The sequence below is a fragment of the Pongo pygmaeus genome, chromosome 21 (genome assembly GCF_028885625.2).
Source record: "Pongo pygmaeus isolate AG05252 chromosome 21, NHGRI_mPonPyg2-v2.0_pri, whole genome shotgun sequence".
Taxonomy (NCBI): Eukaryota; Metazoa; Chordata; class Mammalia; order Primates; family Hominidae; genus Pongo; species Pongo pygmaeus.
This window is the reverse complement of record NC_072394.2, coordinates 65,377,917-65,391,901: the sequence shown is the minus strand read 5'-3', so window position 1 is coordinate 65,391,901 and position 13,985 is coordinate 65,377,917. Positions and strand designations below refer to the sequence as shown.

General features: G+C 59.6%; 1 protein-coding gene across 3 annotated transcripts in view; it reads right to left on the bottom strand.

The window, feature by feature from the left end:
• SLCO4A1 (solute carrier organic anion transporter family member 4A1) overlaps nt 1-13,985 on the bottom strand; it is a 34,119-nt gene that overhangs the window by 4,415 nt on the left and 15,719 nt on the right. For 2 of the 3 annotated variants that reach the window (XM_054467533.1, XM_054467534.2), the window contains exons 3-11: nt 12,951-13,041; nt 11,183-11,304; nt 10,568-10,679; nt 6,684-6,838; nt 5,176-5,371; nt 3,840-4,005; nt 3,566-3,738; nt 3,211-3,275; nt 2,685-2,833 (exon numbers count right to left, since the gene is read on the bottom strand). In XM_054467533.1, the coding sequence (XP_054323508.1) occupies nt 2,685-2,833; nt 3,211-3,275; nt 3,566-3,738; nt 3,840-4,005; nt 5,176-5,371; nt 6,684-6,838; nt 10,568-10,679; nt 11,183-11,304; nt 12,951-13,041 (1,229 nt within the window). Of the gene's footprint in view, nt 1-3; nt 1,814-2,684; nt 2,834-3,210; nt 3,276-3,565; nt 3,739-3,839; nt 4,006-5,175; nt 5,372-6,683; nt 6,839-10,567; nt 10,680-11,182; nt 11,305-12,950; nt 13,042-13,985 lie in introns of those variants that run through there. The other variant, XM_063658972.1, reaches the window with a different exon arrangement.

The window sequence follows — 13,985 nt, the reverse complement described above, 5'->3', positions numbered from 1 at the left end:
GGGAGAGAGGAGCCCGCTGGACCTCGTGGGGAGCCCGGCCAGAGCCTTTGGACACTGGTGGGCCTGTCCCAGTCCTGTCCCTGCCCCAGCCTGCAGCACCCTCACCAGGTCCACGGAAACCCATCCTGCTCTGAGAGGGTATCTTTCCCATATAACCGGTCTGTAGAGTGGACGCCAATATTGTTAAAGAGGGAATGAAACACACCCTTTGACTAAAAACAGAGGCACAGGATTGGGGGGCTTGTCATGGGTTGAATAGTGCCAGACATCTGTGAATGGGACCTTTTTTGGAAATAGGGTCTTTGCAGATGTAATTAAGGATTTGAGATGAGATCATCCTGGATCTAAGGTGGGCCCCAAATCCAATGACTGGTGTCCTCATGAGAGAAAGGAGAGGAAGACTTGAGGCAGGGACAGAGGGAAAGGCCACACGCAGCTGCAGACAGAGCCGGAGCGGCAGAAGGAGCCAGCCCTGCCCCCACATTGATTCTGACTTCTGGCGTCAGATCTGTAAGCGAATCTGGTTCTGCTACGTTAGGCCACCCCGTTTGCGGTCCTTCGTCGTGGCGGCCACAGAACCTCACAGAGAGCCAGTCGCCGGTCGCCACCACAGCCGGGGTTTGAGCCCCGGTGCCGCCATCATGGGCAGTTCTTAACCTTCAAGGTCTTGGTTTCTTTGTCAACAATGAGGGGCCGCACCGACTTTGCAAGGCAAGAGGACGATGTGGCAGGAATCCCACGTGGGCCCCAAAGGCGGTGCGGTCCAAGCACAGATGCTGCCGCAGTGCCCATGCAGAGTACATGTGCACCACTATGATTTCCACGCTGGGCGTGGGCCAGAAACACCCACCATGCCTCCTGGAGTGTCAGCCTGGCTGATGGCCCTGAGCCTGCATTCAGGGAGCGAGGCTGCTTTGACTCGGCGCAGGAGAAAGTGGAATGCGAGGGTGTTTATAAGGAGACACTGTGTGCTCCCCCGCTAAAATTAACATGGACGCATGCACGGCTGAGGCCAACTCTGACCCTCAGGACATGGCTCCCACTGGCTGTGCTGAGCCCAGGGGATGGCTGCGTGTGGAGGGCTCTCAGCCTGCTGCTCCCAGCTAAGGGATGCATCCAACACAGCAAAGAGAGACTCTGGGGGCGGCTCCCTGGGAACGTACAGTAGCCCCCTCATCCGCAGACACTGAGACCCCTGTGGACGCGTGAGTCAAGGGTGGTACTGAGCCCAGCCAAGGAACCACACCTTCTCGCTGAAGGAAGCGCCTCCAGCTTCCCGTCGGCAGAGCTGAAAGGCGGCGTGAGTGCTCCGGTGCTTTGGGGCCATGATTAGGTAAATAAGGGTGGCTTGAACATGGCACTGTGATACGGTAACGGGGGATGTGGTAACCACACCGGCTAAGTCATTAACAGGTGGTGGCATGGACAGCCTGGACACGCTGGACAAAGGTTATGTCTTATGAAGTCATCTGGTCAATTTCCTGATGCTCAGGTGCCTTTGGGCCTCCCCAACCACCACCACTCCCTGAGCAGAGACGCGCCTAACAGAGTCATCCGTTATTTTATGCCAAAGCGAAAGGCGTATCACAGAGGGCTTGAGCCTTAGTATCCAATATCCCCAAAGCTCCCTGCAGAATAATTTCCGATCTTGCCTTCTTCCAAAGTTGGACAAAGTGAGAATCCGAGTCCTGGGCAGGACCAAGACTTCACCAGACGGTGCAGAACGGCGCATGCTTTAAAAGTTATGAACTCTTTGCTGCTGGAATTTCCTATTTAATACATTCAGACTGTGGGTGACCTCGGGTAACTGAAACTGCGGAAAGTGAAACCTCAGATGAGGGGGAAACCGAGGTATATTTCTCTTTAACCCACTGCTTCTCTCCAGAGCCACGCAAGGCCCTGCTCAGACTCGCCTATTTTCTGCTAATCCCAGGGGAGGTGAACCAGCTGGGCTCCTTTCCTTTCTCTAACCTCCCTCCTGGAAAGCCTGAGGCCAGGGATTCCTGCAGGATGAACTTTCCTGAGTCCATCACCCAAGGAAGAGCGTCAAGATCCTCTGAATAGCTGGCCCTGGATCCGCATTTTATTTAGAAGGTTTTGTGCTTTATCCTCTAATGGGGGCAAATTCCAAACACAAATACTGTGCTTCCTCCCAGGTAGCATATGCCAAGAGTCACAACAGAAAGTTTGTTAGCTTGAAAAATGAGGGCCAGACTAAGAGATCCAAAGGAATTCAAGGCGCACTGATCATGGAGAGGCTGCAACCTGCCCGCCGGCCCCCCAGACCGAGGCCCGGAGTGGACCAGCTAGTCAAGCCGCTCTAACAGGAGGAGCTGCTTCTTATTTCTGCAAAGCTTTTAGTTAACGGGCACCCTGGGAACGTGCAAGGCCACACTGTGGAGGGGCAGCCTCAGGAGGTGGGAGAGGGAGCAGCGTCTGGGCCTGGGCTTTGCTGGAGTTGCTGGGGGCCTGGACAGTGAACCCCAGGAGGAGGCCCTGCAGCCGGCCTGCCTCCCCCCCACAACCAACTCATGAGGAATGTGGGAAGGGCCTTCTAGAAACCAGCTGCAGGGACATCTGTGATGTACCAGGCTGTGGTCCAAGCTTCTGGAAGATTGCGGCATATCTGGAGCCCCCAGCCACCCTCAGAGCAGACCCTCTGTCCCCTCCCTGGGCCTGCTTACCTTGTACAGGAGCCCCATGATGAGTATGTAGCGGCTCATGGCCGAGTTCTGGTACACCAAGCAGGAGCCCTGCTGGCCACACTGGTCCTGCCACAGCAGACAGGCCTTGTCGATCACCCAGCCGAAGGCGATGGGCCCCGGGATGCCCCCTGCGGAGAGAAACCCACTCAGCACCCACACTCCCGGTGGGCAGGGGCCAGGCAGCCAAGAGGCCTGGAATGATGGGCTCTGGGAAGGTGATACTGGCCGTTGGAGTTCTCAGGGGGTGCAAAGAGGGCTTAAATGTTCCTTTCTTTGGGCATTCAGCATTGGGGCTGCAAGTTTCCCATGACCTCCCAGGGAAAGCCTTTGGGCAAATAAAGGACGATGGGCCCCTCTAGTGGACAGTTAGGGAATGGACCCCTTCCCAGGCAGGAGCAGCCTCCTGCTGGGAAGCACATCCACTTGGTAGTTAGACACTTGCCCATGCCCTTGTGCAGTGAGCACACTGCGCAACTGACCATGGCTTCCTCACACTGCACAGTACCTAGTATTCTAACTACAATCCACTGGATTCCCAGGGCAAAGGATCTCTGAGGGTCACGGACACATCTGCAAAAGAAAACCACAGCGTCAGCACCCACAGAAGTGGGGTTGCATGCCAAGTCACCCCCCAGGCCAGCGGCCTCCTGGACCAGCCCCCAGCCACATCGTCACCTTCCCAAGTGGGAAGCCCCTCGTCAGAGGTCAGAGACAGTGAGGTCTCTCCTGCCACCAGTGACAGACAGGCCCGCTTAGACCTGGGTGTTTCCTGGAGTGCTCCTGTCTCAGGATCTGCAGAGCTCCGCCTCAGGGTGCTGCAAGGGAAGCTTTGGGCAAGCGCACACCCGACCCCGGCTTACCGTAGAGTTGCCGTTAGTGCAGGAATGCTGCTGAGGAATGTAAAGAAAATTACAACGAATATGAAAACCAGAAGGAGGGGCTTTCTCTGACAAGTTGAAGTGCATTTCCCTGCAGTGGCATGGCCAAAACCAGAGGAAAGATTCTGAGGGACACAGCTACAGTCTCGGTACACCTGGGAAGCCCAACAATAGCTCCGATTACAAGGGGAAGGCACGGGGGCCCCTTCCCAGGGTCCAGGGGAGGACAGGGGCGGTAGGCAGCGGCCCCACTCACCTTCTGGCCGTCCACATTCGTCTCCGTGGCTGCAGGGCATCCTGCGTGGCACAGTGAGAAGTACATGAGGCCGTCCGAGCCGCACACAGGGCTGTAGTGCTCTGGCTGGCAGCTGCAGGCAGCGTTGCAGGGAGCCGTTAGGTTCAGGTGGCCTTCAGGCAGGAGGCTGCAGAGCGGGGACAAGCGAGTGGTGGGGTCCAGGCCAGAGCCATGCTGGCACCCAGCAGGCACAGGGTCAGCCTTGGGGCTTGTCCCCTTGCAGCCTGCATTTTGGGTCTACAAACTTGCCAAGCTTGCACCACCCCCAGCACGCTGGGCACTCACGCTGGGCACTGCCTTCTGGTGACAGAATGTTTTCCTTCTCACGCAAGGAAGGCACACCCATGCCCCCCAGCACCGTCCGCCTGATGCACAACCCCTTTCCCTAGTTCGTTTGTTTTTGGACAGGCAACATGTTCATATGGATCAAATGCAAACATTAGGAAAGAAAGAATACCAGGTACACAAAGGCAGCCTTGCGGCCCCGGCCCCACCCCAGTCCTCGGTTCTCCAGCCACAGGCCGGCTGTGTTTGGAGGGGTCGTCTGCACGTACATGCCCCTCGGCAGTCACAAACATCTGCACTTCTCACTTGAATCAGAGCACACTGCGCCCATTGTCCAACTCCTTCCTTTTTCCCACTTCACGGCGTGTCTTGGCAGTGGCCCAGGATGAGCTTCCTCCATTCCTTCGTGGGTAGGGCCTCTGTTGTGAGGACAGCGTAGTGACCCCGTCCACCCTGATGACTCTTAGGTTGTTTCCGATAATGCCACAACGGCCACTTTGTGCTTCTTGGCCTTGCACGGCACCTGCAGGTGCACTCACTCCCGGGGCCTGCAGGGCAGGGCCGAGGTGCAGGCTACCTGCGTGTATTTTGGATATTCCCTAATTGCCACCTGACCAGCAGGTCCCCCTCCCATTCCCAGCACACGGCAACGCCAGGAGCACATCCTGGGACACTTATGTCACCGAGAGACCAGTCTCAAGGACCCCGAACACTGGGGCTGTTGTTCCATTTGACAGAGCTACAGAGCAGAGGGCTGAGGCCCAGAGAGGCATATGACTGCCCGGGGGCACAGCCGGGACCTGAGCGCAGGCACTTCTAAGGGGTGGCATGGTGCCCTTCCATGTGGATGCTGCCAGGTGACCTGCTGAGCGGGTGTTGCCCTTGCTGCTTTCCTGTGATGTAGCCCTTTTCAAAACCACCTCTCCCGAGTGCTGCACCCCTCCTCCTCCATGCCCAGGGACCGCGGGTGCTCGGGGCCCCGACTCGTACCCAGGTGCCACCTGGCCCTCACCTCCCGCCGTAGCTGGCTGTGACGCCCGCCATGGGCACACTGGGGCAGTGCAGGGAGAAGACGAGGATGCCCAGCAGGCTGACAACGGTGCAGAACAGGCAGAACTTGATGACCGCGGAGCCCCGGAGCCTGAGCTTGTTCACAAAGAAGCCGCCCAGGAAGGTGCCGCCACCGCCCGCTGGCACCACCAGGTACCCTGGGGAGAGGGAGGGATTCAGCCTGGGACTCAGACAGGAGGCCGTGGTGGGAGAGGATGGCGCATCAGCCGGGTCCACTTTACAGATGGGGAAACTGAGGCATATAGGGATCAATTCCTGCCTGCATGGCAGCACGCAGCACCACACCTGAGTGCTCAGCTGCTGCGCTGATGGAGCCCTAGGAGGGACCTCTGTCCAGGGCCCGCAGCCGGGATGCCTCAGAGGCCGAAAGATGCAGGGCAGGGGCAGGGGCAGGGCTGGGGGAGGGGGGAAGGAGGAGAGCCCAGAGTACTCCAAGGTCAGCGGCCCCTGCCCCAGTGGGAAGCCAATGACTCCTCCAGTGCCCCCCACCCCCAGGGCAGCCACACCCCTCCTCCCCCAGGGGCCTCTGCTGAGTCCCTGCAGGCTAACTGACGAGGACATTTGTCGAAGCCTGAGTGGCCACCATCAGTACAAAATTGGGATTAGCTGGCATCTGGCTTCTGGGCCGACAAGTGGGGAGGGGACAGGTTTGGTGGGACAGGTGGGGAGGGGACAGGTTGGGAGGCTCTCCAAAGGGCAGTAGAGCTGACCTCTGGGGGGGCTGTTAAGTATGGGAGTGGGGGCTTGTGAGGTCAGCCCGGAGGGGCCAGGCCTGGATGGGCCTGTGGTGGAGGCAGGGGAGCCCTCATCTAATGTCCTCTTCCTGTCCGGATAACGGACCCTGAAAGGGTAGAGCACGGTAAATTGGCGGTGGTGGCCCACATGCCTGGCACCTCTGCCATGGCCCAGGGTACCCTGTGAACGCTGGCAGGAGGAAGAGCTCTGAGTAGGGGTCCCCACTTTCTGCAGACCTGCCCAGCCTGGGAAGGCCAGACTGCCTCTGGCACCAAGAAACCCCCAGCTGCACTGTCCCAGGAGGTCCTGAGGCACCAGCGCCTGGCTCATGGAACCGCCAGGTCCAAACTCTTCCTGCACCAAGTCACAGAAGCCAAGACTAGGTGGCTAGTGGGTGGAGCCCACTGTGGACCCTTCCACCTAGGGAGCATGTCCCACAAAGAGGGTGGGACCATCACTCCCCCGGCCTGTGGACAGAGTCGCTCAGCCCCCGTGGCGCTCTCCACACCTGCTCTGGCTGGTGGCCACTCCCCCAGGCCTGTGGACAGTCGCTCAGCCCCCGTGGCGCTCTCCACACCTGCTCTGGCAGTGGGGGTGGGAGGACACTCACTGCCATGTGCCCTGTCTGGGTCTTTCTAGAAGATGCCCTTGAAGACTCTGTTTCTGAGAACTGATATAAAAGCAGAGGACCCCCAAGATTCAGAGTTTTCTCACCAAACAAGGTGGCAGCTTCTGAGGCCCTCAGGCTGAACTGGGACTCCAAGAACTTGGGGCTGAATGTGGACATGCCGGTGATGAGCGTGGCCTCAGTGGCCCCAGCCAGGCACAGCAAGATGAACGTGGGGTTCTTCAGGAGGAGCCAGATGGAGCTGGGCAGAGGTGGGGGTGTGGAGGAGACCGAGGGTCAGAGTGGGCCAGACCCAGGGTGCGAGGAGCCTGTTCCTGAGGCTGTCACCTCCCCTCTGAGCACAAAGGGCCCCCGTTCTGACAGGGAGTAGAGTGGGGTACAGGCAGGTGGGGGACACCCACACTTATTCCAGAGAAACCCAGGGGGCACCAGGCTGAGCCTATGCCTGTGGCCCACTTGTCCTGAAAGCTGCAGTCCCTGATTAGGGAAAAACCTTATCAGTGCCTTGGCCAGAGCTTCAGCTCAGGTGGGGAGAGACCCCAAGTGACCCAGGACCCTGTTCCATCACTGGCCAGCAGCAGGGCCTGAAAATGAGAACTGGCTGGGGGAGGCAGAGGCTACCAAGTCCAGGACTGGATAGGCCCCGGGATAGGGGAACGGAATTACCAAGATGTGCGGCCAGTCCCCAACCACCAGCCCCCAGGAGAAGTGGGGCAGGAAGCCTCTGGGATTGGAACCCTCCGTCCAGGAGCCCCCGGGTGGACGGACCTGGCTGGCTTGGTTTGCACTTGGGGGCCAGTGGCCCTGGGGGTGGTGAGGCCTCAACCGGGGCAAGTCCTTGGTGCATGGGCCTGGAGCCCTGGGAGGAACTGTGGGAACTCTGAGCCCTGTCTGGCCCTGAGGGCTCAGCCTCCACATCTGCCTGTTGCGGTCCTAGCTGTGGGGTCTCAGGATGAGGACATGCGCCCTGGAAGCTGGAAAGGCCCCACATCAGGCCTTGCAGTTTCTAACCCAGGGGATGGCCGACAGCGGTGCGTCGGGGCTGCCCATCCCTGGCACAGGAGGCCCTGGGGGGTGAATGGAGGCTCTCCCTGTTTTTGTTAGCATTGGAGGGCCGAGCAGGGCTAACCCCCAACAGCTGCTTAAGCGCATATAAGATGCTGAGATGGAAAATGTGTTGCACGGTGTAAACCAAGCAAAGCCCTCCCAGCCAGTGCAGTGAGCAAGGCAGACACAGAAGGGGAACCGCCTCTGCAAAGAGAGGCTCGGCTCTCTCTGGGGTACACAGATCACCTAGACTGAGCAAAGCTCACATTCATCCCAGCTCACAGCTGCCTGTACCCTGTTCACAGCACACCCCTGTGCGTGGCCCTTCTCTGCCACTGAGTGGGGGGCTCTCGGCCTCAGGTGGGGGTGTTTGCGGACACAGCTATTGTCCTGTCCCTGGAACTCATAACATGGACCAGGGGCAGACTGTTCCTGAAGCCCTAGGTCATGGCACAATAGCCTCTTACATCAGCCCACAGTAACGCAAATTTTCACAATGACACATCCACCACACGGGAGGGGCGTGAGCACATCATCTCTGCTCACACCGCAGTGTCGCTGACTTGAACCCCTGCGTTTGCAGCTTAGCGACATCCTGTAAACCTGCACTTTCCAGCCTCTCACCGGAGCAGAGTGTCGGCCTCACATCACCCCCACCGGCAGGAAGGTGGCTCTTTCCTCTCGGCCACACCTAGAGCCTGGTTCCGATAAATGCAACTCTGAACGCCTGGAACATTCAAATGCTCTTGTTTGAGGACGTGGCCAAATGTAAATGGATTCTGAAGAATTAGGAACAGACGATGCAGCCCTAGTTAGCCTCTGAGCCCCAACAGGCCCACAGGTGCCTTGCAGAGCTGATGTTGGCGACAGAAACTCCACTCCAGCCTCACACTCTGCCTGCTTGGAGGTGTTCGCTGGCTCGCTCAGACTGACCTCAGCAGCCATGAACATAGGTTTTTTCTGTTCCCTTCCCTGATTAAAATGGGAGAGCCCAATTCTTTCAAAATTTCCTGACTTGAGGATTGAAAAGCCTCCTCTTTCTGGTTAACTACTTGGGTCCCATGTCTTGAAAAAGGCAAGACGACGGAGGACAAAGGAGACCCCAGCCCATGCCCCCCTCTTCCCCAGCCAGTTCTGGTGTGTGGGGGGACAGGGCTGGGGTGGGCACCCTGAAGGGGGTCCTGGCATGTGGGGGGATGGGGCTGGGGCAGGCACCCTGAGGGGGGTCCTGGTGTGTGGGGGGACGGGGCTGGGGCGGGTACCCTAAGGGGGGTCCTGGTGTATAAGGGGATGGGGCTGAGGCGGGCAACTGGAGGGGGGTCCTGGTGTGTGGGGGGATGGGGATGGGGCTGAGGTGGGCAATCTTAGGGGAGTCCCTCCCTGGGGCTTTTTCCCAGACCTGCCCAGGCTCCAGGGTGTGCGGCTGCGTTAGGCGGCCATGACTCTGAAATGCTATGCAAACTTCATTTCTTAATCACTGATTGCTCAGCTGAAATTCTCATGTTGAATTTGCCCAGAGAATTAGTCAGGACTTTAATAAAGGGAACACGTCCCATGATTTATTTCTTCCCAGCAACTGGTTTAGGGAACTAACCCTGGACATAAACCTCCTTATCACCTGATGAACTGAGAGAGGCCCAGGGTTCCCAGGTCCACACCGAGGGTTCCCAGGTCCACACTGGGGACTCACAGCCACGCTGGGAACAGGGCGCCTGGCCCTCAGCTCTAAGCCGCTCTGCTGCCGGGTGGAGGAGAGAGGGTGAACCGGTGCCTGCACAATGTTCCCAACTCCTGGCGAATGTGGCCCCGGGTCAGCTCGGCCCATGGGGTCACCCTCCTTAGCAGGCAGCTCCCAGCTCCTTTGCGGGTCTATCAGGGCCCTAATGAGGCCTCTCTTTCCCACCTTCATCCAGCCCTGCTCCTCTCTGCTGTGGACAGCTTGGGGCTGAGGGGCCACCTTTGGCCCTGATGCCTTCCCTCCTGTCCTGGTTGAGGGCAGGCAGCGGGGACTCACCCACTGCCCACACCCTCCACCCACTATGGCCAGTGAGACGCAGCCATTTGTGAGCTCAGGGACCTGCTGCTAAAGGGGCACGAGAGTCTCCCTGTGCTGGGGCCTCAGAGACTGAGGACTTGGGTGGTGACCACCCTGAGGGCCACCTGTGTCCAGCCCTGGGGAGAGCCCCCCAGGGAAGGCATCCCCAGGAGAGACCGGGAGGGCCCAGGCCCCTGTGTTGTTCCTCTAGGACCCCACCGGCTCAGGGCCCCCGGTTCACCCTAGCAGTGTAGCAAGACAGCAAAGCAAGGCCGGACCACACTCAGCAGAAAGAAGGGAAGGCAGCCAAGGCAGACGGCAAAGCAAGCAGCCTCCCCGGAGGGTGAGCGGGACACGCAGGGTAGAGTGGGGGGGGGGGTCCTTAGAGACTGAGGGAGGGAGGGAGACAGAGGGCAGCATCTCAGAGCCCGGGGGTATGGCACAGGTGACACCTGATGAAAGGGAATTAGAGTGTGGGGAATCATGGTGAGAGAAGGGTCTCAAGTCAAATGCAGCTTCCCTGGGGACCCCGGGACACGCAGGCCGTGGCAAGACTTGCTGGTGTGGAAGGGATTTGCTCTGTGGCCATTGGGAGCCAGGTGCAGCCCACAGGAGCCTCCACACTGGGAGTGAAGTGACGGCTCCCTGGGTGTGGGCCGAGGCCCCACTTTGGGACTCTCCCACAGCTCTGCAGCCCTGAGGTGGGGTCTGCGGCCCCTGGCCCAGGAGGCTCTATCTGTTGCTGCTTAATCTCTTGGCCCAGGGTCACAACAGAGGTTAGGGGCTGCATCCTCATCATGATCCTGGAGGGGTCTCACTGCCTCCCCCAAGACGGGGGCCATTAAAGGGTTTGAGGACACTAGGAACCCTCCCGCCCCCGGTCCTTACAGAGGCAGGTCTCTGATGGTTTTCCCGAAGTCCGGGTTGCTCGCCTCCCCATGGCTGCCGTCCTTCAACTGGTGCATTTCCGCTGCTCTCACGACCGCGTAGCGCTGGGAGCCTGGAAGGGCAGAGTCGGCTGGGGCTGGGGGCTCCCGGAGGTGGACTTCTCCGAGGGAGGCTCTGCCCCTTCCCCGGTCTGGGAACGTCGTTGTCTGACATCCCTGCAGCCCTCGCAGCCCCGGGACAGAAACCACGTGAGAATGCAGCACAAGCCGGGTTTGGAGGTGTGGGAGGGCTGGGGCCCAAAGTTGGGCTGAGGGAAGGAGGGGACGGAGGCCCTGCCCTGACTGGGACAAGCCTGTTCCGTGGCCAGAGCGGGAGAAGCTGCTGGGCAGAGAGGAGGTCATAGGACAGGAGGGACACACAACCTGCCTTGTGTCACAGCCAGGAGGCGTCCCTCCACCCACATGAGAAGATACAGATCAAAGACTGAGAATGAGGGTGTGCTGCAGACTTGATCATGGCGGGGAGAAAACAGCAGAGGAAATGCGGTGCCCCCTTCACGAAGACTAAGGGACAGTCTCCCCAATGTGAAGGCTGGGCTGGGGAAGGGAGACCCACCTGGCAGCTGCCGAGGGTAACCAAGGATGGGAATGGCGGTGAAGAAGGCAGCGGCCCCAGAGCCCAGGAAGCCGACCCACCAGGCGCCGACCCACAGTGGGCTCTCGGTGGTCAGCTCCGTCCTGTGGAAGAGGCAGTGGCACCTGGGTCAGAGTGCAGCCCACCTGTGTCCTCCAAGGCACACACACTGGCGGCCGCTGGCCCCTCCTTCGGGCAGACCTCCAGGGTCTGTCTGCACGCTGGTCAACACAGGCCCCTGGTGCTGCTGGCCACAGGTCCTGTCCCTTCCTTGAAGACTAAAGTAAATACCACCTTGGCTTAGCTGTCCCCCAAGACAGATGGCTCCATGCCTTGGCCCACGCTCCAGGGCTGGAAATGCCACCTGTGGCCTGGTCCTGAGACCACGATAGGATTGGGCGCTAAGAGGAGCATGCTCTCCAGGCAACGGCGCGCTGAGGCATCCCTCCCCACAGTGCAGAGGGTGACAGATGGGGTTCCCAGGGACGCCAGAGGGCTCAGCTGGAGCTGAGATCTCCCCACAAAGGGACGCCTGTGCACGTGGCAATTTGCACATAAGTGCTTTCAAACGAAAAGGTGAGTGGAAAGGAACCATAGGCTGAGGCGGCCGTGGAGTAGTAGAAGCCCATCCAAGCTCTGGGCTTTCAGGGATGCGTCTTCACAGTGAGGCGGCGGCGGGAGGGCAAAAGGCCAGCAAAGGCCAGGAGCAGAGCTGCAGAGACAGACAGGACACAGGGAGCGCCAACACCCTGCAAGGCTGCAGCCAGGGGGCACCTGCTTGTTCTAGCGCAGAAATGCTGCGGCCGCCTCTGGGGCCAGACCCTGCTCTGCCTTCCTACTTTGTGCAAAGTGGGCCCAGATCCCGGAGCCAGAAGGGGCACAGAGACTGAGAGAAGCATCCAGAGCCCCAACCTACCTCCAAGGCTCCGCCCAGAATGCACACACTTGACCCCATGTTATCAATCCGAGGCCAGAGGGGCTTTTGTAAGAGGTCAGAGTGCTAGAGACCTCCAGGAGAGGCGCCATCTGCAGAAAAAGTCCCAAGGTGCAGTGGTGCCCAGGCCGCGTCACAGAGGACCTTGGAAACTTCACAAGTGCAGGCTGGGCAAGGGATGAATGGGGGGCCCAGAACCCACAGAGCACTGGTGGTCAGCAAGGACATGTCTCCTCTCCCTTCCCGTCTCCATCTGTCTGTCTGTCTGTTGCTGTCTTCTTTCTGTCCCTCTGTATCTCTGTCTCTATCTCCATCTGTCTGTCTCTTTGTCTCTATCTGTCTCTTCCTCTCTGTCTCTATGTGTCTTTCCCTGTCTGTCTTTCCCTCTCTCTCTCTCTGCCTCTCCCTCCACCCCTCCTTGCTTTCTCCTGCTTACATTTACAGAAACTAGGGTCACACACAAGATACAAAAAAAGGAAAAGAAACAGAAGAATCTCAGTTCCGTTAGGGAACTAGTGGCCAGGGCTCGCTGGGCTTTGCAAGCACTTGGGCCTCGGGCACTGTCCGTCTGCCCTGCCCCCTGCCCTGGGGCCGACTCCCAAGGCCCCTACAGATCCTCCAGAGCCAAGGCCAGCCTTGACTCCCTCTAGCCTGGGGGGTGCCCAGCACCTGCGCCGCGCCCAGCCTGACTCAGAGTGGGCCCTGCTGACTCTGAACCCCCTTCCAGAGACAACGTGGGTCTCTCCAGCGCAGGCAGCTGGGTGGGCTCCCGTGGGCGTGGGCCCGCAGCAGACAGCAGGGTGCGCAGCCACTCACCGTCGGCCCATTTCTGTGTAGATGTTCAGCAGGGCACCTCCGATCAGGTAGCCGGCAGCGGGGCCCAGGATGGCTGCGGTGTAGAAGATGGCTGCAAGAGAGGCAGAGGCGTCAGGGCCGCTGTGCACCGCCCAGGGGCCGCAGGGGGCTTCGTGGGGCCCTGGGCCTGAGAGAAGCCCCACACCCGCCGTTCTGCATCTCCGGCCCACTCCCCTCGTGGGCCTCTTTAAGTTAGATGAATCTGTGCAGCCGCCACTGGGCCTGATGTGGGTCAGCGTCAACTTTTAAAAATCCCCCTTCAAAACCAAGAGCACTGTCTTTCCCTTACGAAAGGGCAAAGGCCCTCGAAGCCCCGTTTGCAGGGCGTCTAAGTAGCCGCACAGACGGACCCTGGCAGGAATTAGGGGCCTAGGGTGGGGAAAGGGACCAGAGAGGCCTGAGCCCCTCCACCCAGCCATGCTCACGCTCCCGCAGGCCGGGATTCGGAAGGCTCGGTGTGGTGGGACGTCCCCTCGCTGGAGTGAGGGGATCTCAGCGCCCGCCTGGGTTCTTGGGATGAGCACTGCCAGGTGACTGGGATGAGGAGAGCTCAAGGAGGACATGAGGAGGCTGAGGTCACTGCAGAGTCCGGCTGGGGCCAGCTGCTCCCCGTGACCATCCCTACGATGCCCTTCCTGGGAGAGCCAAGCCAGGCAGGAGGACGCCGAGAAGTGGGGTCAGGTGGGCCATGCACAGGATCAACTCGGCCACGTCGGACGGGCCTTGGGGCTTCCCTACATCTCAACAAACAGGAGCCAGGAGCCAGTGAGGGGCCCAGGGCTGCCCCAGGGCAGTGAGCTCAGCTGCCTAGCATGGGGTTGTAACATAGATCTTTACCCTTAGGTGGCTGTGAAGCGGCCATGAGCTGCTTCATGTTATTTTTCCCCTTAAAGTTCTGACTCTCCAGATTTGCTTGGTCTTTTCCGCACCCCTATGTGGCTGCCGGAGCAGACACGGTGCTTATGGGCAGACATGGGCGTGGTCTCAGTCAGGGCT